Genomic DNA, 19,489 nt, shown 5'->3' on the forward strand with positions numbered 1-19,489 from the left:
TGCTGACAAACCTAGAAACATAATCGGGGTGAACTGGGATTTGAACCCACAATCATAGGTTTTTGGCATGCCCAAGGGACGCAACTCTGCACAGCGAAACGTGGTGCCTTTAACGACTAGGCCACCCGAGCCTCCACCAGCACTTGGAAGAACCTCACAATGGCTACCTTTAACCATGGACTAAATAACCTGGACAGGAAACGCCACTGAAAGCCTCTGGTCAACTCCGCCACACGACTGCCAAATGTTCAGCCAACTCTGCAGGTGCATTAACATTTTATCGGAATCAACGTGAGAAAAAGTGAATACAGCTGACTGCTGTTTCTGGCTTTGATTACGAGAAAATACACACATTAATTTTAACCACTGCATATAAAACACTGCCTTGCAGAACAGGAAATACAATATAAATGGTAAATAATCATGTCTTGTAATGTTTTATCACAAATTTTACATTTTTATTGATCAAGTTTGTTATCACATGTTCGTCTACCCGAAGGGATATGATGTAGTTTTTAATGCGCACCCCCCTCTAGCTGTTTCAATATTTTGAAAAAAACAACTTCGAATACCAAGCGCAGAATTTTTTTTACACCATACCCCTTTAGCGAAGTCCGGCAAACGAACAGGTGATGAGAAACTTGGTCTGTACAAATTCGAAATTTGAGATAAAAAATCACCAGACATGTTGATTTACCGTTTAAATTGTACTTTTTGTTCTGCTAGGCATTGTTTTATATCCAGGGATTAAGATTACCTTGTGTATTTTCTTGTAACTGCCCATAATACCCCCCAAAATCTTATTTTTCTCCAAAACTTGCATCCCCCAGACTGTGCGAACTAGAAAAGAAGAAGTAAAAAAAAATATGGTGCATTTAATCCGAGTTAATAATTTTGACACAAGTAGGAGTAGGTGAATTCTGATGACTCAGAGTATATTATTTTTTCACAAACATTATTCATGTTCATAATTCATATAATGTAATTTAATTACCGAATTAATTAGAGGCCGGATATTTTGGTCACCATCAATCTAGCGGGATACTGATAACATGGGGTTTAAATTGGATTACAATTTTGTTGATGCGAGCAGAGATAGTTTCAGGAAAACTGTAGTGTTTCCTATCCAGGTTATTGAACTCCTTGCTTTAACCACATGATATAATCTAAAAATGTACCAAGTAACTATGGTAACGATGGTAACTATGGTAACTATGGCATCCAGTTGGGGAAGTTAAATAGATTCAAGCTGTCTTTGTGTTTGTGGTTGGGATCTCCAGGAATCTGGAAACAGTCGACCGGGAAAGATCCAATAGTCTTGTTATAAAGATTGAGGCTGAAGTCTGTGCAGCCCAGTAGCTGCGTCTTATGTTCATGATGGAAGTTCACTTTGAACGTCAGGTTGAAGAAGTGGATGCAGATGTCTACAACCTTCGGATACGTCCCCAAGCACACAAGGGGAGGTAACTCAGCTGCAACAAAGATATCATTACATAATTACTAACATGTTTTGATTGATTGTTTGTTTAACGCCTAACTCAGCAATATTCCAGCTATTTGACAGCGGTCTGTAAATAATCGAGTCTGGACCAGACAAATCAGTGATTGACATCATGAGCTCTATCCATGCAATTGGGATCGACAAGAATAGTCGCCTTTTAGTGCAAGTATGGGTCGCTGAAGACCTATTCTACTCCGGATCTTCACGGGTCTACTAACATGTGTTAAAGTCTAACGATATATATCGAACTATCCATTTATTGCAATTGTGTGCCTTACAATGGTTCTATATTGATAGGAATATCAACGCCAGTATTGTTGATAGTATGCATAACAATCGATAGTTTCAATAGTCGCGATTAGTCGAGGTTCAAATGTGTCAAGTGTAGGGCAAACAACTTTAGTGTACCTTCCCATTGGTTTGTTTGTTTGTTTGTTGTTTAATGCCGCACTCAGCAATATTCCAGCTATATGACGGCGGTCACTACAATACTATAGCAATAGTTGACAACTATCTTCTTAACCTTATCTCCCATATAATGAGTGTCAAAGTTATCAGCTTCTCCATACATCCCCACCAGCCACAGGCTACTACAACCTGAAGCGTTTCAGTGCAATCAGACATGAACAAATATTAATCCAGGGCAGCCGAGCAGAACACTGATACAGCTAATGTGGAAATGACACAACAACAATTTGTCTGCAACGGGCTGTGCAAGAACAAAGCAAGAAAACAGCTGAAACTGATCACATGAATTAATAGGTGGAATGTGGAGGTTGTTCAGGATAGACACCATTGGTCAAATCCAACTACATAGTTAGCAGATTTCAGACTGCCTGCTTATGTAACAAAATTTATACGAAAAATAAAATTGGGGAAAAAAGACAGTGCCTTTGATTTTTGCATGTCTCAGTGAGCAATATTCCAGATATATCACTGCTGCCTGTAAATATGCAGTAGTCAGCAATATTCCAGCTATATCACTGCTGCCTGTAAATATGCAGTAGTCAGCATTATTCCAGCTATATCACTGCAGCCTGTAAATATGCTGTAGTCAGCAATATTCCGGCTATATCACTGCTGCCTGTAAATATGCAGTAGTCAGCAATATTCCAGCTATATCACTGCTGCCTGTACATTTGCTGTAGTCAGCAATATTCCAGCTACATCACTGCTGCCTGTATATATGCTGTAGTCAGCAATATTCCAGCTGCATCACTGCTACCTGTAAATATATTGTAGTCAGCAATATTCAAGCTACATCAGCAATTAACATAATTATGGAATAGTGATTGATTCATTATAACAACTATTATACACACCTGACACAACATTTTTGTAGATTGGCTTCGAGTCCAATAAAACTTCCAAGACTATTTCCTGAAAAATAAAATAAAAATCATGTTTATGGCTGCACTGCAGCTAAATGAATACCCAGGAGTTCCCATGGTTCCCCGAAATCTCCTTCAGCATATAAAGCCTACCCACTCTGAAATCTCCTTCAAGCCTATCTACCCGGAAATCCCCATTACAATTTAAGCATGTTGCTTATCTACCCTGAACCCCACTAGAGGTACTTGAGTCTTATTTCACATTAAGAATTTACAAGGCATGACTTATTTGTTTGTTGTTTAAATATGCAGTCAGCACTATTCCAGCTACAAAAGAGCGACCTGCACATAATTACGTCTGAATACAATGAGCCACATCCCTTGCCATCAGGTTATAATTAGCCATCGTGTACGATGACACACAATCAACCACGTCACCCAGCTTGACCATTTTGACCAACTCATGTATTTAGTCATCTAACTGGACAGACACGTCACTGGAACTGATTCTATTCTGACATTGACATGGGGAATTCACTCTCTACTTGTTTATTTACAGGCCGCTGTGTAATTTTCAGGAATTTGGCTGACTGCAAGTTTAACAATACCCACATGGTATTAAGCATATGTCATTCCACATTAGACCTGAGAAGACCTGGGGTAGAATAGGTCTTCAGCAACCCATGCTTGCCGTAAAAGGTGACTATGCTTGTCGAAAGAGGTGACTAAAGGGATCCGGCGGTCAGGCTCGCTGACTTGGTTGATGCATGTCATCATATCCCAATTGCGTGGTTTGATATTCATATGTCAATCACTGGATTGTCTGCCCTAGACTCAATTCTTTAGAGACCGCCGTCATATAGCTGGAATATTGCTGAGTGAGGCGTTAAACAACAAACAAACAAACAAACAAACATTCCACATTACCTGTGATTTAGAAACAAATGTGAAGTTAGTACACGTTGTTGAGTTGAGATGAAGTCTCTTATTGGCTATCCTGGCACAACAAACACAATGGTGTTCGTAACAGTCACAGAAGCCTACATGAAATGGCATGTTATATGTATAGTTGGCAGTCCTGTTCTTGGAACTTGACAAAACTGGCGCTGACAAGTCCAAAGGATGGAGCTTGTTCAAGAACTCTGTATCTTTCATGATATTTCCAATGTCTTCGAAAGACACAGTCAGGTTCCAGCGATGGGGTTCGAATATATATCTCACAAGATTATGATCCTTACCCATGCCAAAAACTGCCAAGTGTTGTAAAGTCTTATTCTTCACTGACTCCGCGACTTCGTAAGTCTTATTTTTAAATCGGGCTCCCATTTCGTAAGTCTTGTTCTTGATGTGAGCCCCAACATTACCAATGTTCATCCAGTCTTTGAACATGCCATCTTTTTTTAACGTTACATTTTCTTTATTCACAAGTTGGGTAAAAAGAGCTGTTCTATTAATAATATCACTCTGATTCTGTGGAAGCTGTGGTGGCGGATCCAAAACCAGATTTGGTTTTTGAATGACTTCATGTCTGGCAGGAGTATAAACCCTGATGGGCGGTGGTTCAGCGACCTTGACCTTCTGGTAAGAGACAACGCTTCCAACTGGGCCGTAGTTGATATAATCCTTGGCACGTTTATCTGAAACAATCAGAATTGATGTATTTAAGTGTTGACATCTCTAGTTTTACATTCAACATGTTAACAAGGTATCATCATGTTTCATCATCATCTATCTATATTTAGTAAGTGCTCAATTTCACAACACTGAATCCTCATTTCTTGAATTCACAGTGTAAAACATACATGGTATGAAGCTGTAGTGGTAAAAACAGGAAAATGTCTAACAAACATGCTGAACTTGGAGGTTGAACACAAAGATTTTCCTGTAGTGCATTGTCATAAGTTGAAACTCTCGATCTGTAGATGAAGAAAACGTGTCAAAAAGGTCACTGTGACCTTCAGTCACTGGCTTCAGAGAGCACAAATCAGGTCCCTATGACCTTCACTATCTATCTTTAGGTAGGGCAAGTCAGGTCACTGTGACCTTCAGTAACTAGTTTTAGAAAGGGCAAGTCAGGTCACTTTGACCTTCAGTCACTAGCTTTAGATAGGGCAAGTCAGGTCACTGTGACCTTCAGTAACTATCTTTAGATAGGGCAAGTCAGGTCACTGTGACCTTCAGTCATGGGCTTTAGATAGGGCAAGTCAGGTCACTGTGACGTTCAGTCATGGGCTTTAGATAGGGCAAGTCAGGTCACTGTGACCTTCAGTCACTGGCTTTAGATAGGGCAAGTCAGGTCACTGTGACCTTCAGTAACTAGCTTTGGAAAGGGCAAGTCAGGTCACTGTGACCTTCAGTCACTGGCTTTAGATAGGGCAAGTCAGGTCACTGTGACCTTCAGTCACTGGCTTTAGATAGGGCAAGTCAGGTCACTGTGACCTTCAGTCACTGGCTTTAGATAGGGCAAGTCAGGTCACTGTGACCTTCAGTCACTAGCTTTAGATAGGGCAAGTCAGGTCACTGTGACCTTCAGTCACTGGCTTTAGATAGGGCAAGTCAGGTCACTGTGACCTTCAGTCATGGGCTTTAGATAGGGCAAGTATAAAGTATATTATTTGAACTATTTTATGTCTATCGCAATATTTGGCCTGTCACCTAATCATATAATGTGCATGACATCTGAACTTGACCGATGTGTTATGTGTATCACATTATCTGACAAATAATATCATGCATATCACATAATCAGAACTTGATCAAAATGTTTCATGTAAAGGTCAGATTATGTGATATGCATGATATCATTTGTCATCACATTATTAGAAATGATATGTGTATCACATAATCAAAACTTGATCAATTTGTTTTATGTATCACATTATGACAAATGATATCATGCGTATCAAATTATCTGACCTTTGACCTGATACATATCACAATTACTGACCCATTATACATAACAAAAGTAATCTGATCAACTTATCACTATGACAGCAATAATTAACTCACTCCAAAGAACAAATATTTGAACAGCTTGGTCTCGTTTGCCCCCTGGGCAGGAGATAGCAGTCCTTATCTCTACCCTCAGGGACTCTCCTCAAGGAGTGCAACCACCCAGCCTAACATGGAGTCAACTTCAAGGACTGTGAGTGAGCGAGTGAGTGATTGAGTGAGTGAGTGAGTCCCCTCAAAGACAACATTGAAACAAGAAGCTGGAGTGAGTGAGTGAGTGAGTGAGTGAGAGAATGAGTGAGTGAGTGAGTGAGTGAGTGAGTCCCCTCAAAGATAACATTGAAACAAGAAGCTGGAGTGAGTGAGTGAGTGAGTGAGTGAGTGAGAGAATGAGTGAGTGAGTGAGTGAGTGAGTGAGTGAGTGAGTCCCCTCAAAGATAACATTGAAACAAGAAGCTGGAGTGAGCGAGTGAGTAAGTGAGTGAGTGAGTGAGTGAGTGAGTGAGTGAGTGAGTTCCCTCAAAGACAACATTGAAACAAGAAGCTGGAGTGAGTGAGTGAGTGAGTGAGAGAATGAGTGAGTGAGTGAGTGAGTCTCCTCAAAGATAACATTGAAACAAGAAGCTGGAGTGAGTGAGTGAGTGAGAGAATGAGTGTGTGAGTGAGTCCCTTCAAAGACAACATTGAAACAAGAAGCTGGAGTGAGCGAGTGAGTGAGTGAGTGGGTGAGTGAGAGCGTGAGTGAGTGAACAAGCAAGCGAGCACAGACTTGGCTACCAGTTGGCTCCCATTAATAGAATTAGCTTGGTGACTAAAATACATTGAAAGAAACTGGATGACATCACCACTTGTCTCTATGGACATCAGGACTTCCCTTGTTACGTATCCTTACAGTGATACTGAAGCCTATCCTGCTTCTCATGCTATCATCTACAAGAGTTTGTGTACTTCTGGTCATGTGACCACTTCTGTCTTTAACAATGGTGGCATGTCCAAGTCATAGAAGAATAATTCGCCATATGTTCAAGAGCCATCTTTTAGCCAAACTGTCCATCACAGATTGATGACAGGAATAACATAACAATGGCTATTTCTGCCAGCAGACCTAGAAGGCGTTTATTAGATGCAGATGTGGGTGGGATAGCGTAATCAGAGAATTCAGCATCGGGATGTGAGACAACCCAGATTACTTCGTCTGCTATGAATGTATCTGATAATAATAAATGCTAATTGGCTAAGCCAATTCCAATGATGGTCCTTCCACAAGGGTAAGTCAGAGTTACAGACACCGTATTCGACGTAATAAGCGCCCACGGCGATATTTGTTAATATATTGGCTGGTGAACAATCCCAATTAACACCCCTTCCAATTGATTAATGTACACAAGACTTATTTATTTGTGTATGATACGCACTCGTATGTTATATGCACCCTTAATTATGGGCGATTAAATTCTAGAAAAATATATCTGTCGTATATAAACATTTCAGGCTCTCATTATAAACCACAAAATTTACGATCTTTCAACTCAAAATAATATTATAATAAGAGACCCCTATTTCTAATTTTGAGAGAGCAATGGGCGCTTATAACGTCCAATACGGTATATTATACATAGTGTAAACTTAACTCAAGAGACGGTTTCCATAGTTTTACAGTGTTCCGGAATTATTTTATGTTATAATTATTAATTATACTGTTAGCTATATTTCTTGAGTATAGTGTGCACTTTTTTCCAAAAAAAACACAACTGTGTAGAAGGCGGTGCGCATTATACACGAATTAATGAGTTTTGATGTTTTTTTCCCCCATGGAAAGACATTACCGTGTGCACGCAACACTGGAAACACCGGTAAATAAAATTGTTATCACTTATCAAGGTTTTTTTTCTCAGTCTCTCATAGTGGGAGAGTCCATTCATACTTAAGGTAATGGGAGCTCATTAGTGACAGCCACTGGTGCATAACATTGTTTTGATAATACTGTAGGCAATTAAAGAGCACTGTAGGCGATAGTAGACCTAACCTACACAAGACTTATTTATTTGTGTATAATACGCACTTGTGTGTTATCATGTTATATGCACCCTTAATTATGGGCAATTAATTCTGGAAAAATATATCTGTCGTATAGAAACATTTCAGGCTTTCAGCATAAACCACAAAATTTATCTTTCAACTGTTTTTCCCCCACCAAAATACCATTCTTATAAGAGCCCCCCATTTCTAATTTTGAGAGCGCCCTGGGCGCTTATTACGTCGAATACGGTAAGCAGGGTATTTGTGGAAAATACCCAAAAAATATATTCAAAACCCAATTACTTTTAATTAACTTGCATACAGAAACGCCTGCATTGAATGAAAAACTCAAATGTATAAAAAAAGCTCGCGTAAATATCCAATGACGCTTTTTCAGCACGTGTACAAAAGAGCTAATTTCCGAAACACAATAACGAGCTAATTTACTTTCCAAGTCAAGCCTATATATTTAAAACAGTTATATACTGATATACATTTAAAACATTATTTTATTGTTTTTAAATCTTAAAATGTGATGAATAGATCAGTGAAAAAATATTGGTTACCCTATGAAAAATGTGATACCGGTAACCCAAATAAAACAGAAACCCTAGAGTCAACACTCATTTGCTCAAAAAGTTATCTGGAGCTCTGGTAATTGTTCAATTACTTGTCTGTATTGCAGCAACCTTTGCATAACACATTACATCAATTACTTTTTGGGGCTTTCTGGTTTTGTTTTTGTTCCTTGTTTTTTTGTTTGTTTTTTTCCTTTACATTAATTATAATGACAAAAAAACAATAGGCAATCGTAGGGGGTTTAAAAGATGAAAAAGACATATACATGTCAACAAAGACAGGCAGCGGTAAACCACTTTCATACGAAGGTGTACAAGTCGTGGATGTTGATTTTGTGAAACGTTCTCTGATTGGACTATCGATGTGTATGATAGTCCAATCATATTCAGCACAGGAAAGTGGGCTTGATGTGGCAAGGGTGGAAACAAGTTTTTGACAAAAAGGCTTCTGGATGCTTTTGCCTTGGGAAGATGCACCTGCACATGTAGTCCACAGTCTATCAAGTCAACAAAGTTAATCACTTAACGGTTAGCATGAAAATCCACATCCTAAAGAGGCCACCCTGACTGATGATTAGTTAGAGCGAGTAAATTAAAAAAATCTCTTCACAACATTCCAGTCAACCTTATTAAAAGATCATTATTAAATATACGTCATACAAAATATGCATGTAAGGACTTTGACCTTCATTTGTTTGTTTTGTTTGGCAATATTCCAGCTATATGATGGTGGTCTGTAAATAATCAAGTCTGGACCAGACAATCCAGTGATTGATGTCATGAGCATCGATCCATGCAATTGGGATCGATGACATGCATCAACCAAGTCAGCGAGCCTGAACACCTGATCCCGTTAGTCGCCTTTTACGACAAGCATTGGTTGCTGAAGACCTATTCCACCCTGGAATCTTCAAGGTCCTGTGACCTTCATTTAGTACAGAATGAATACCATGTCTTATATGTAAGAACCTCTTGAAAAGGGTTTTCTTACCTTATTACAGAAATACCAAATGTATTTAACTCATGTGAGATGAATGTTCAAAGTTTGATAGCTTCATATTAATGTAAATTAATGAAAATGAGATGGGTAAAGATGGACATGTGACTTTAATATAATTTATCTTTCCATTGTAATATTGGCCATGAGTTCCGAAATAAACCTAACTGATTGTTTGTCTCAACAAACATTGCTGTCAGTAATGATGCGGAAATATTTCATGCATAGATACTGAGATAGGTAACTTCAGATTTCAAACTTCAGCTTCTACAGTTTAGCCAACCAACAACCCACATGTTTCCCCAACCACTAAATAGAGTAGTTTCCAAAGAGGAAGAGTGAGTGAGTGAGTTTGATTTAACGCCTCATTTAACAGTATTCCAGTCATATCACGGCGTGTCAGCTTGAGGTGGGGGGGGGGGAAAGCCCGAAGTGATGCATGTCTCAGACGTTTACCACTTCGGTGAAACCCACGAGCACGGGTATTGTGCTGACAAACCTAGAAACATAATTGGGGCTAACTGGGATTCGAACCCAGAATCATAGGTTTCTGGCGTGCCCAAAGGACGCAACTCTGCACAGCGAATCGCGGCGCCTAAGAAGCCTGGGCCACCCGTGCCCCCTCCAAAGAGGAAGAACCACTGAAGGACTTGTTCAACTACTGCACTTAATGAAACACTGGAAACTTGGCTCACAGTCACAGAGGTTTCTACTAGGGCTGTTACGATTCACTCGCGTATTCAGTGAATCAAACCGTAACCATTCATGAATTGAATTCGTTATTCATGGCCACTAGAATCAAATATTTATGAATATGCTATCATGTATATTTACATACCCTGTACCTAAAAATATTCATAACAACATATTATATGCATAGATTTCTTTCAATGACACTCTAATAATATTTTATTTGATAGTATTGTTTTCACTGGTCATTGTCGCATTTGACATGTTTGAGCAGATACTAGAACCTGGATAAGTGCAGTATATAAATGTATAATTTATTAATAATTAACAAACCATGTCAAATAAATTATTATCTTATTGTTTCACTGAATATAATAAAAAATTCATAAACTGCTGGGGGCGGTCGGGTAGCCTAGTGGTTAAAGCGTTCGCTCGTCACGCTGAAGACCCGGGTTCGATTCCCGACATGGGTACAATGTGTGAAGCCCATTTCTGGTGTCCCCCGCCGTGATATTGCTGGAATATTGCTAAAAGCGGCGTAAAACCAAACTCACTCACTCACTCACTCATAAACTGCTGACTTGTTATTGTAATTGTGAATTAATATTCGTATTCGTTACCCTATATTCTTGATATGAATCATATTCGCCTCATAGTGTTTTCATTGCAGCCCTAGTTTCTACGCATTGTACAGCTATCTCAAAAGCAACAACTATAAAAATTATAAAAGCATACACTGATTTGATTCCCAGTAGTTTCTATAGACTAACATCTAGTCTCTGAAATGAACATATCATACAGAAAAAAACAGTTGTTCAATTATCTTAATAAAAAATATAATAAAAGGGAGCCCTGTAGCTCTCTTCATTTTCGTAATCTAGACTTGCCACACATTATAGACTTGCATGGGCTGTATTTGATATATATTTCTGTAAGACAGACTGGTTTCTACCCCTTGTACAACTATCACAAGAGCAACAACTATAAAAATGATAAAAGTATACATTGATTTGAAAAAAATATAAACTCCTAGATTAATAACATAGCTTTTTTGTAAACTCGTTCAAGCATAAGCCATTTGTCACTGACAATAGACAGAAAGGGCTGTAAATATGTGTCCGTATTAACTGAGTTTATGATAATCACGAAATGTGCTGACACAGCAACAATATAGCAATTACAGAATATATTGGATTTATAATCCTACAATTCATGAGACAGCTGTTGTTTGAGTTGAATATTGTCTGAACTAACACAGGTACGATACTATTGTCATTAGCACAGCTGATTCAATGAAAGAAGGCTGTTGAGCATGTTGAGTGTGCACATTTGTGGTTTATGTTTATCTAGGATATCACACTTAAATACAGCAACGTGTTAACTTTTAAATTGTTGAAAAACTCAATGACTCATACATATTACAAAATAACTAAATTAAAAATGTTCTCCTGTATCGTTTGTAGTTATGATAATTGAGCCACACTTTTTCTATTTTAATATCATATTTTCTACAGATCTGAAAAGAGGTGGGAGTGGAGAGGCTGACAAAAAAATAAATAATTACGTAAAAGGTAGATCAATATTTTACAGTATTATTTGACATAAAGTTGCTGTGCTGGTCAGTTTAAAGTTAAACAACTCAATGCTAATTATGCTTAAAACTAAGGATGTTTATGACTGTTACCTGGTTACAGTAACCACGGTAACATATTCTTCTGTGAGAGAATGCCGTCACCAGAGACAAAACATAATGACTTGGATCAATTACTATTACAAATGTTACAGTTACCCATATGTTGGATTTTTGTAACAAATCATTTTTCATATCTATAAAAAAAAAACAGTCCTCAAATTCAGTAAAGTTCAAATATTTTTTGTGAAGTTACAAATTTTTTATGGATCCCTGTCCAACCAATCATTTCTCTTGCTAAACATGCTAAACAGATACATTGCATTCAGTATTTTATTATTAGTATTATCATAATACGAAAGTAATTGTCAGCCTCAATCACAAACATTGTTAAAGTGACATTTTACATAAACCTGTGAACACTGGAGAAGGCAAAAACTATATCCCAGTATATGGTCTCTGGAGAAGGTGACCAGCAATGCAAAACCTTACCACCAGGCCATGTTACCATGGTTACAAAAGACATACCTTTTCAGCTTTAAAATGGTATGCTTATCTTTGTAATTACTAGTGCAGAGGCAGTGCTGTACCTTGACTTACAAAGTGGGGGTCAGTGGGACCCCCAAAACATAATTTAAAGGGTGCTAGCAGGCAACATGAGGGTCCTGTAAAGTAATGTAATGGTGTAGAATACTGTACGTTTTGATAATTACTTTAGAGCCTGGAATGAATCAATGATCATGTGGACAGTGGTCATGATTGATGGATGAAATAACAGACACCCATAACTGCTCTTGATGCACTGTAGGTACAATGAATATAATTGTGCATCCTACTGGATGCAAATAATATATAATATAGTTTTATTCTGATTCCATTCTCTACATCTGTAACTAAATCCCTTTAGATGGTAGATACTAATAGTTCATTACAGCAGTAAAAGGAAATCTGATCCTGATTCAACAATATCATCATGATCACATAAATGCATAATGCTACTTTTGAAATGAGTCTGAGCCAGTTTTAATTAGTTCCAGCAGTTGAAATGTTCAGCACTGTCTGGGCCCATGGTCCAGTGCTCCAACATGGAGAATGTCGATGACATGTCATGCTTGGCTCTCTGCTCCCTGTATACAGCAGAGTGAGTGAGTGAGTTGGGTATAACACTGCTTTTAACATTATTCCAGTTATATCGCAGCGTGTCAGCTTAGTGTGGGAGGAAAGCCCAAAGTGATGCAGGTCTCAGACGTTTACCACTTCGGTGAAACCCACAAGCACGGGTATGGTGCTGACAAACCTAGAAACATAATCGGGGCGAACCGGGATTCGAACCCACAATCATAGGTTTCTGCCGTGCCCAAGGGACGCAACTCTGCACAGCGAATCGCGGCACCTTAGACGACTGGGCCACCCGTGCCCCCCTTATACAGCAGAGAGGGCTGCAGTACATGGAACCACCACAACACTGTCTGCCCAAGAACAACTAACCATGTTGAGGTCTGGCACACCAAACTGACACACGTCACGGGCAGAACAAGCTACACTAACATTTAGTCTATGAAATTTTATATTAGTATTATTACACAACAAGCACAATACTCTTCCAGCCTCTAAAATTATACAAATAATTTTCCTGATGCCAAGTGCAATAGAGCTAGCTAGAGCTGGCTAGACTTGCTTTTGTGTACATATCTATATTGGTTTTGTTTTCATAAAATAAACACACTCCACAGTCCAGGTGCAGGATTAAAAACAACTTGCATCATCCAGCTAACTATGTGATAACCATCTATATAGAACAGTAAAAACCCAAACTATTGGCTATGAAATTTGATGTATTATATATGTTGATCTATTTGTTCGAAAACATTGGTAATAAAATTGATGTATTAAACAAGTTATTCCACTTCTCCAACAATCTGACTCAAGCCCACTATCAAGACCCCCTATTAATATAGTGGGCAACTCCTGCCACTTAATCCCTATGTTGTTAACCCCTACCAATGTTGGGAAAGTCAGGGGACACCTGTACAGCAGGGGTGTGGCAATAAGAGAAGAGTTCTCTTGTAATGAGGCTTTGATAAAACTCAATAAAACTCGATAAAACATGCACCAGTGCAATTGGAAACTGACCTGCAACCCATAATTCATGTGTACATGCAATGCAGGATACACTTGTACATGTTTGTGGTGACTGAGTCTGAATTTACATACATATTTGAGGATACTGCATGCATGTATTATAAGGTTTTGTTGGTTTGTTGTTTGACGCCGCAATCAGCAATATTCCAGCTATAAGACGGTAATCTGAAAAATAATCGAGTCTGGGCCAGACAATCCAGTGATTGGCATCATGAGCATCGATCCATGGATACCATGACATGCATTAACCAAGTCAGCGAGTCTGACCACCTGATCCCCTTAATCACCTCTTACGACAATCTTAGTCGCCTTTTATGGCAAGCATGGGTTACTGAAGACCTATTCTATCCCAGATCTTCACAGGTCTAATTATAAGGTGGTATGGTGCATGTAGTACAATGGTATATTATTGAATTGCCTGATGTGTGGCAGAAACTATCGGAATTCAATACATGACACTGATCTGGGATTAACATCTTACCTAAGCACAGTTACATCAACTCACATACATGAGGGAATACAACCGGTTCTTATCTGGTGGATGGTGAAAACTGGTTGGAACATGCACTTGTTGAAGGTTATTCTTAGTTTCTATAATCAAGCCATATCAACTTGTCCAGAACTGTATAGGAACAATATATTTTAGTTTGTGTAACTTGTGTTACCATGGTTACCATCTGTGTGAAACCATGGATTTTTCTAAGAGTTTTAATCAAAATTGGAAATTATTGTGAGGTATTCAATTTTCTAACATTCATAGGTAATATAATATTGCATCAAATGCAAAAATGTCAAATTTAGTCACATAAGCAAAGACATAAAATATTAAGTGAAATTGATGAAATATTGAATTGGGATAACTTTAATTCAAAATTGGGAACATTTGCTGCAGAATATCTATCTCCGGAACCGCTCAGATCAATCCCTATAAACATTGGTTTGGAACATGGTACTGGCTCCTTTTGTATTCCTAAATCAGCAAACTGTAAAATTCATAATACATTCTCCTATCAAAAGAAGAGTAAGTTTATCCATGTCAATACTGTACAAACATGTGATGAATGAATTACAGTGTCTTTTGAAAAGATTAAACTAATCATGCTAATAGGGATCACTTCGAACTGGACCTGTGAAGATCCGGGGTAGAATAGGTCCTCAGCAACCCATGCATGCTGTAAAAGGCAACTAACAGGATCGGGTGGTCAGGCTCGCTGACTTGGTTGATACATGTGCATACACAATTTAACGCAACACATACAGTATGCAATTTTTTAACAATTTTTATCAATTACAAAATTTGAGTTCCATATTTATCTGTTCTTAACACTCTTTATGTCACTAAAGATAGAGCATGTTTAAGTGAGTTGGGTTAGTAGCATTTTGAACAATTATTTCCAGTTATATCAAGGCAGAGTATGCTCATGTGAGGCCTACATGTGATGTCAGTATTGATATATTGCCACAATGGTTAGGAGCTTGTACATCCAAACTTATACCACTGATCACTTTTCATGACTTCTTGGAAAAAAACATGTAGGAAGTGAGTATAGGCAATTTCAGAGTTGGTAAGAATATGTTCCCCGCTGTTTTTATTATAGGATCAAAGTGCTAAAGTTAGTCTTAGGGGTAACCTACCCTAACCTAACACAAAAAACGCTAAAGATCGAAGAGGCATGCGTAAATATTCATTTTCCGATGCATGAACATTTTTCTTGAGATATAGACCTATCTAGGCTAGTATTTACGATACTAATGGAAGGCAACCATTAATAATCGCACCGACTTATCAGTGTCTTATGAATACAATTTGATGACAGTTGTACACTGTGGGCATTCGTTCAAATAAATTCAACTGTCAACACACAGAGATATCTCTGTGGCCGACCACGCTTAACTCTGCTTAGCAAACATGACATCGCTAAGCATGAATTTATCCTACTCCGAGTTGACGACCTGTCACCCACACAGCACCAAACATGCTTGCAAAAATTAATAATTTGTCACAGACGAATAGCCCTACCTTTTGGTGATGGAAGCGACAAGTACAAATATGCAATCCAAAATGAAGATGCACAAAAAATGAAGAAGAACACTCTTCTCCTTCTGTATATCCACCTCAAGACTGCCATTTTGGAATATCACGTGACTTCTAGGAAGTGCAAGGTGCCCGAGGTCCTGTTAGGGATGCGAAGGTTGTGACGTGTATTGATCGTGGATCGAGCTTTAAGCTGTCGTCAGGATTATGTCAGCTACGCCACGGCGATTTGCAATGTGTAATGAGCTCAGATTTGACCGATATTGCACGCAACGGCCCATGATAATTCTTTCTCGATACAGTATATGGATATAATCTGTTAGGTTTTCATGAATTCTTTTTGTTTTGTGGGCTTTGTTATAGCTGGTGAGAATTTTGAGGAGGCTGATCAAACGTGAGGGTCCCAATGTAAGCAAGGATTATTTCCTACCTAAATATTATCCCGGGTGAAGTTTTCACTCTAGAGTGTTACTGTAGTACCTTAGTGTTACACTTGTATGGGTTCAAATTCACTTGGGAGAATCATCCTGACACAAGAGAATTTCATCCCGAGGATATAAAAATAGGGTAAGATAATATTTACTCTTACACCAACCCCTGCCTCTTCTGAATGCCGAATACTATCTAATGTTTCACTCTGAGTCTCAATGCTACCCCTGAATCCCGAATACTATCTAATGTTTCACTCTGAGACTAATTGCTACCCCTGAATCCCGAATACTATCTTATGTTTCACTCTGAGACTAATTGCTACCCCTGAATCCCGAATACTATCTTATGTTTCACTCTGAGTCTTATTGCTACCCCTGAATCCCGAATACTATCTAATGTTTCACGCTGAGTCTCATTGCTGCCCCCGAATCCCGAATACTATCTTTTGTTTCACTCTGAGTCTCATTGCTACCCCCGAATCCCGAATACTACCTAATGTTTCACTCTGAGTCTCGTTGCTACCCCTGAATCCCCGAATCGAATGTTTCACTCTGAGACTAATTGCTACCCCTGAATCCCGAATACTATCTTATGTTTCACTCTGAGTCTTATTGCTACCCCTGAATCCCGAATACTATCTAATGTTTCACTCTGAGTCTCAGTGCTACCCCTGAATCCCGAATACTATCGAATGTTTCACTCTGAGACTAATTGCTACCCCTGAATCCCGAATACTATCTTATGTTTCACTCTGAGTCTTATTGCTACCCCTGAATCCCGAATACTATCTAATGTTTCACTCTGAGACTAATTGCTACCCCTGAATCCCGAATACTATCTTATGTTTCACGCTGAGTCTCATTGCTACCCCTGAATCCCGAATACTATCTAATGTTTCACTCTGAGTCTCATTGCTACCCCCGAATCCCGAATACTATCTTATGTTTCACTCTGAGTCTCATTGCTACCCCTGAATCCCGAATACTATCGAATGTTTCACTCTGAGTCTCATTGCTACCCCTGAATCCCGAATACTATCTAATGTTTCACTCAGAGTCTCATTGCTAACCCTGAATCCCGAATACTATCTAATGTTTCACTCTGAGTCTCATTGCTACCCCCGAATCCCGAATACTATCTAATGTTTCAGTCGGAAACCAAAGAGGTATTTGCACGAGTTTCATGAAAAATAACTGCTTTTAGAAGGAGGACCCCGTTCGTACACTTGTGTCGACATGAAAACGGATTCGAAGAGTTTGTTTGTTTGTTGTTTAACGCCGCACTCAGCAATATTCCAGCTTTATGACGGCGGACTGTAAATAATCGAGTCTGGACTAGACAACCCCGCGATTGACATCATGAGCATCGATCCACGCAATGGGGATACGATGACATGCATGAACCAAGTCAGCGAGCATGACAACATGATCCTGTTAGTCGCCTCTTACGACAAGCAGGGTCGCCTTTTACGGCAAGCATGGGTTGCTGAAGACCTATTCTACCCCGGATCTTCACGGGATTCGAAGAAGAATGAAAAGACGCAAACTCAACTGAAACGTACTCGCCTTACTAACCAAACAGGGGCACGGGTGGCCCAGTTGTCTAAAGCCCCCCATGTCGCTGTACAGAGTTCCGCCCCTTGGGCACGCCAGGAACCTATGATCTTGGGTTCGAATCCCGGTTCGCCCTAATTATGTTTCTGGGATTGTCAGCACCATACCCGTGTTCGTTTGTTTCACAAAAGTGGTACCCGTCTAAGGCATGCTTTATTTCTGGCTTTCCGCCCTCGTGAAATTTGTTTATTTCAGTTGGGTGCACCGATGGTCCAGTCGCCTAGAACGCAGCCATACGCCATGCACAGTTCCGCCCCTTGGGCGTGCCAAAAAACGTATGACCCTTGGTTCGAATCCCCGTACGCCCTGATTATGTTTGTAGGGTTGTCAGCACCATCCCCGTGTTCGTTTGTTTCACAAAAGTAGTATCCGTCTAAGGCATGTTTACTACGGGCTTTCCTACCACATGAAGCTGACACGCCGTAATATGACTGAATACTGTTGACTAGTTTTGATATGATAGCAGTGGGGTATTTACTAAAGACGGCCCTTAGTGTCAGTCTGCAACATCATTATAATGGTCATAAGTTACCGATTCTAATCAATTATCATCATCACTATTATAATAAAGGGTTGTAATGACATTCCTTTGACGTCAGTGGTCATGATATTGTTGATCTGGAATAAAGAAGTCCACAAAATACTCTCTAGACTCCCTAGGATAATATTATGTCCTGTGTATTTAGCATGGCCCGACCCATGGTGTGGGGTCTTGAGGCAGATCTATATATAAGTGGTTGGTCCTCCGCCGTTATTGTAGAACATCTGTATTTAATCATTACACAACCAAACAATCACTGGCCACGTGTTTATTACGTCTATAGTCCTGATTGTGTCACGTGTCGCTTTATTGCCATCCCGTTTCACTGTCAACGTGTTTATTCCGTCTAGTCAATGATTGTGTCACATGTCGCTTTATTGCAATCCTGTTTCACTGACAATCACGGGCCACGTGTTTATTCCGTCTATTCATGACTGTGTCACATGTCGCTGTATTGCCATCCTGTTTCATTGACAATCACTGCCCACGTGTTTTTTCCCTCTTTTTATGATTGTGTCATGCCTGATTTGACCAAACACAAACTGCTCTTCTCGTGAAACCAAATATCACATAAGTAGTGTTTGTCACCTCAACTATATACAAGGCCCATTGATTGGCACAATAACAATAAAATATGTGGCTTCTATTACATGATTCGCTCTACTAAAATGCCTGTTACTAGTCGTTGCCGGCCATTACCGCCTCCAGGACCACGTGGCAATGTAACCAGACCATGAGTTAGGCAGCTTACAACACTACAGTTTATGGTTGAGCGAACAGCAACTCAACTGACTGTCACCTTGGGCTGATAATGTGATACTCCAGCTAATGATAAACAAAGGGTATCAACCCGCTTCGTCTAATTTCTGAAAACAAGTAAATAGTAGCAATAAGACAACCCAGACATAGTCAGTTTGCTGGTTAGACGAAGTAGGCATGTGGATCAACCCATTTTACTGTGAACTGGGATGCACGAAATTAAAAACTAAAAGACAAATTTTCTTCATTCATTTATTCATTCATCTATC

At 39.3% G+C, this 19,489-nt stretch overlaps 1 protein-coding gene across 1 annotated transcript; it reads right to left on the reverse strand.

Moving 5' to 3' along the window:
* Positions 1-757: 757 nt before the first annotated feature.
* Positions 758-15,969, reverse strand: LOC139464490 (uncharacterized). The gene is made up of 4 exons (XM_071246016.1): positions 15,861-15,969; positions 3,760-4,469; positions 2,824-2,881; positions 758-1,472 (listed from the first exon to the last, which is right to left on the reverse strand). Exons 1-4 carry the CDS (start codon positions 15,967-15,969, stop codon positions 1,213-1,215), a joined length of 1,137 nt encoding a protein of 378 aa, XP_071102117.1. The 3' UTR covers positions 758-1,212.
* Positions 15,970-19,489: the final 3,520 nt, after the last annotated feature.

The sequence above is a fragment of the Haliotis cracherodii genome, unplaced genomic scaffold, assembly GCF_022045235.1.
Source record: "Haliotis cracherodii isolate W230 unplaced genomic scaffold, xgHalCrac1.p SCAF_17, whole genome shotgun sequence".
Classification (NCBI taxonomy): domain Eukaryota; kingdom Metazoa; phylum Mollusca; class Gastropoda; order Lepetellida; family Haliotidae; genus Haliotis; species Haliotis cracherodii.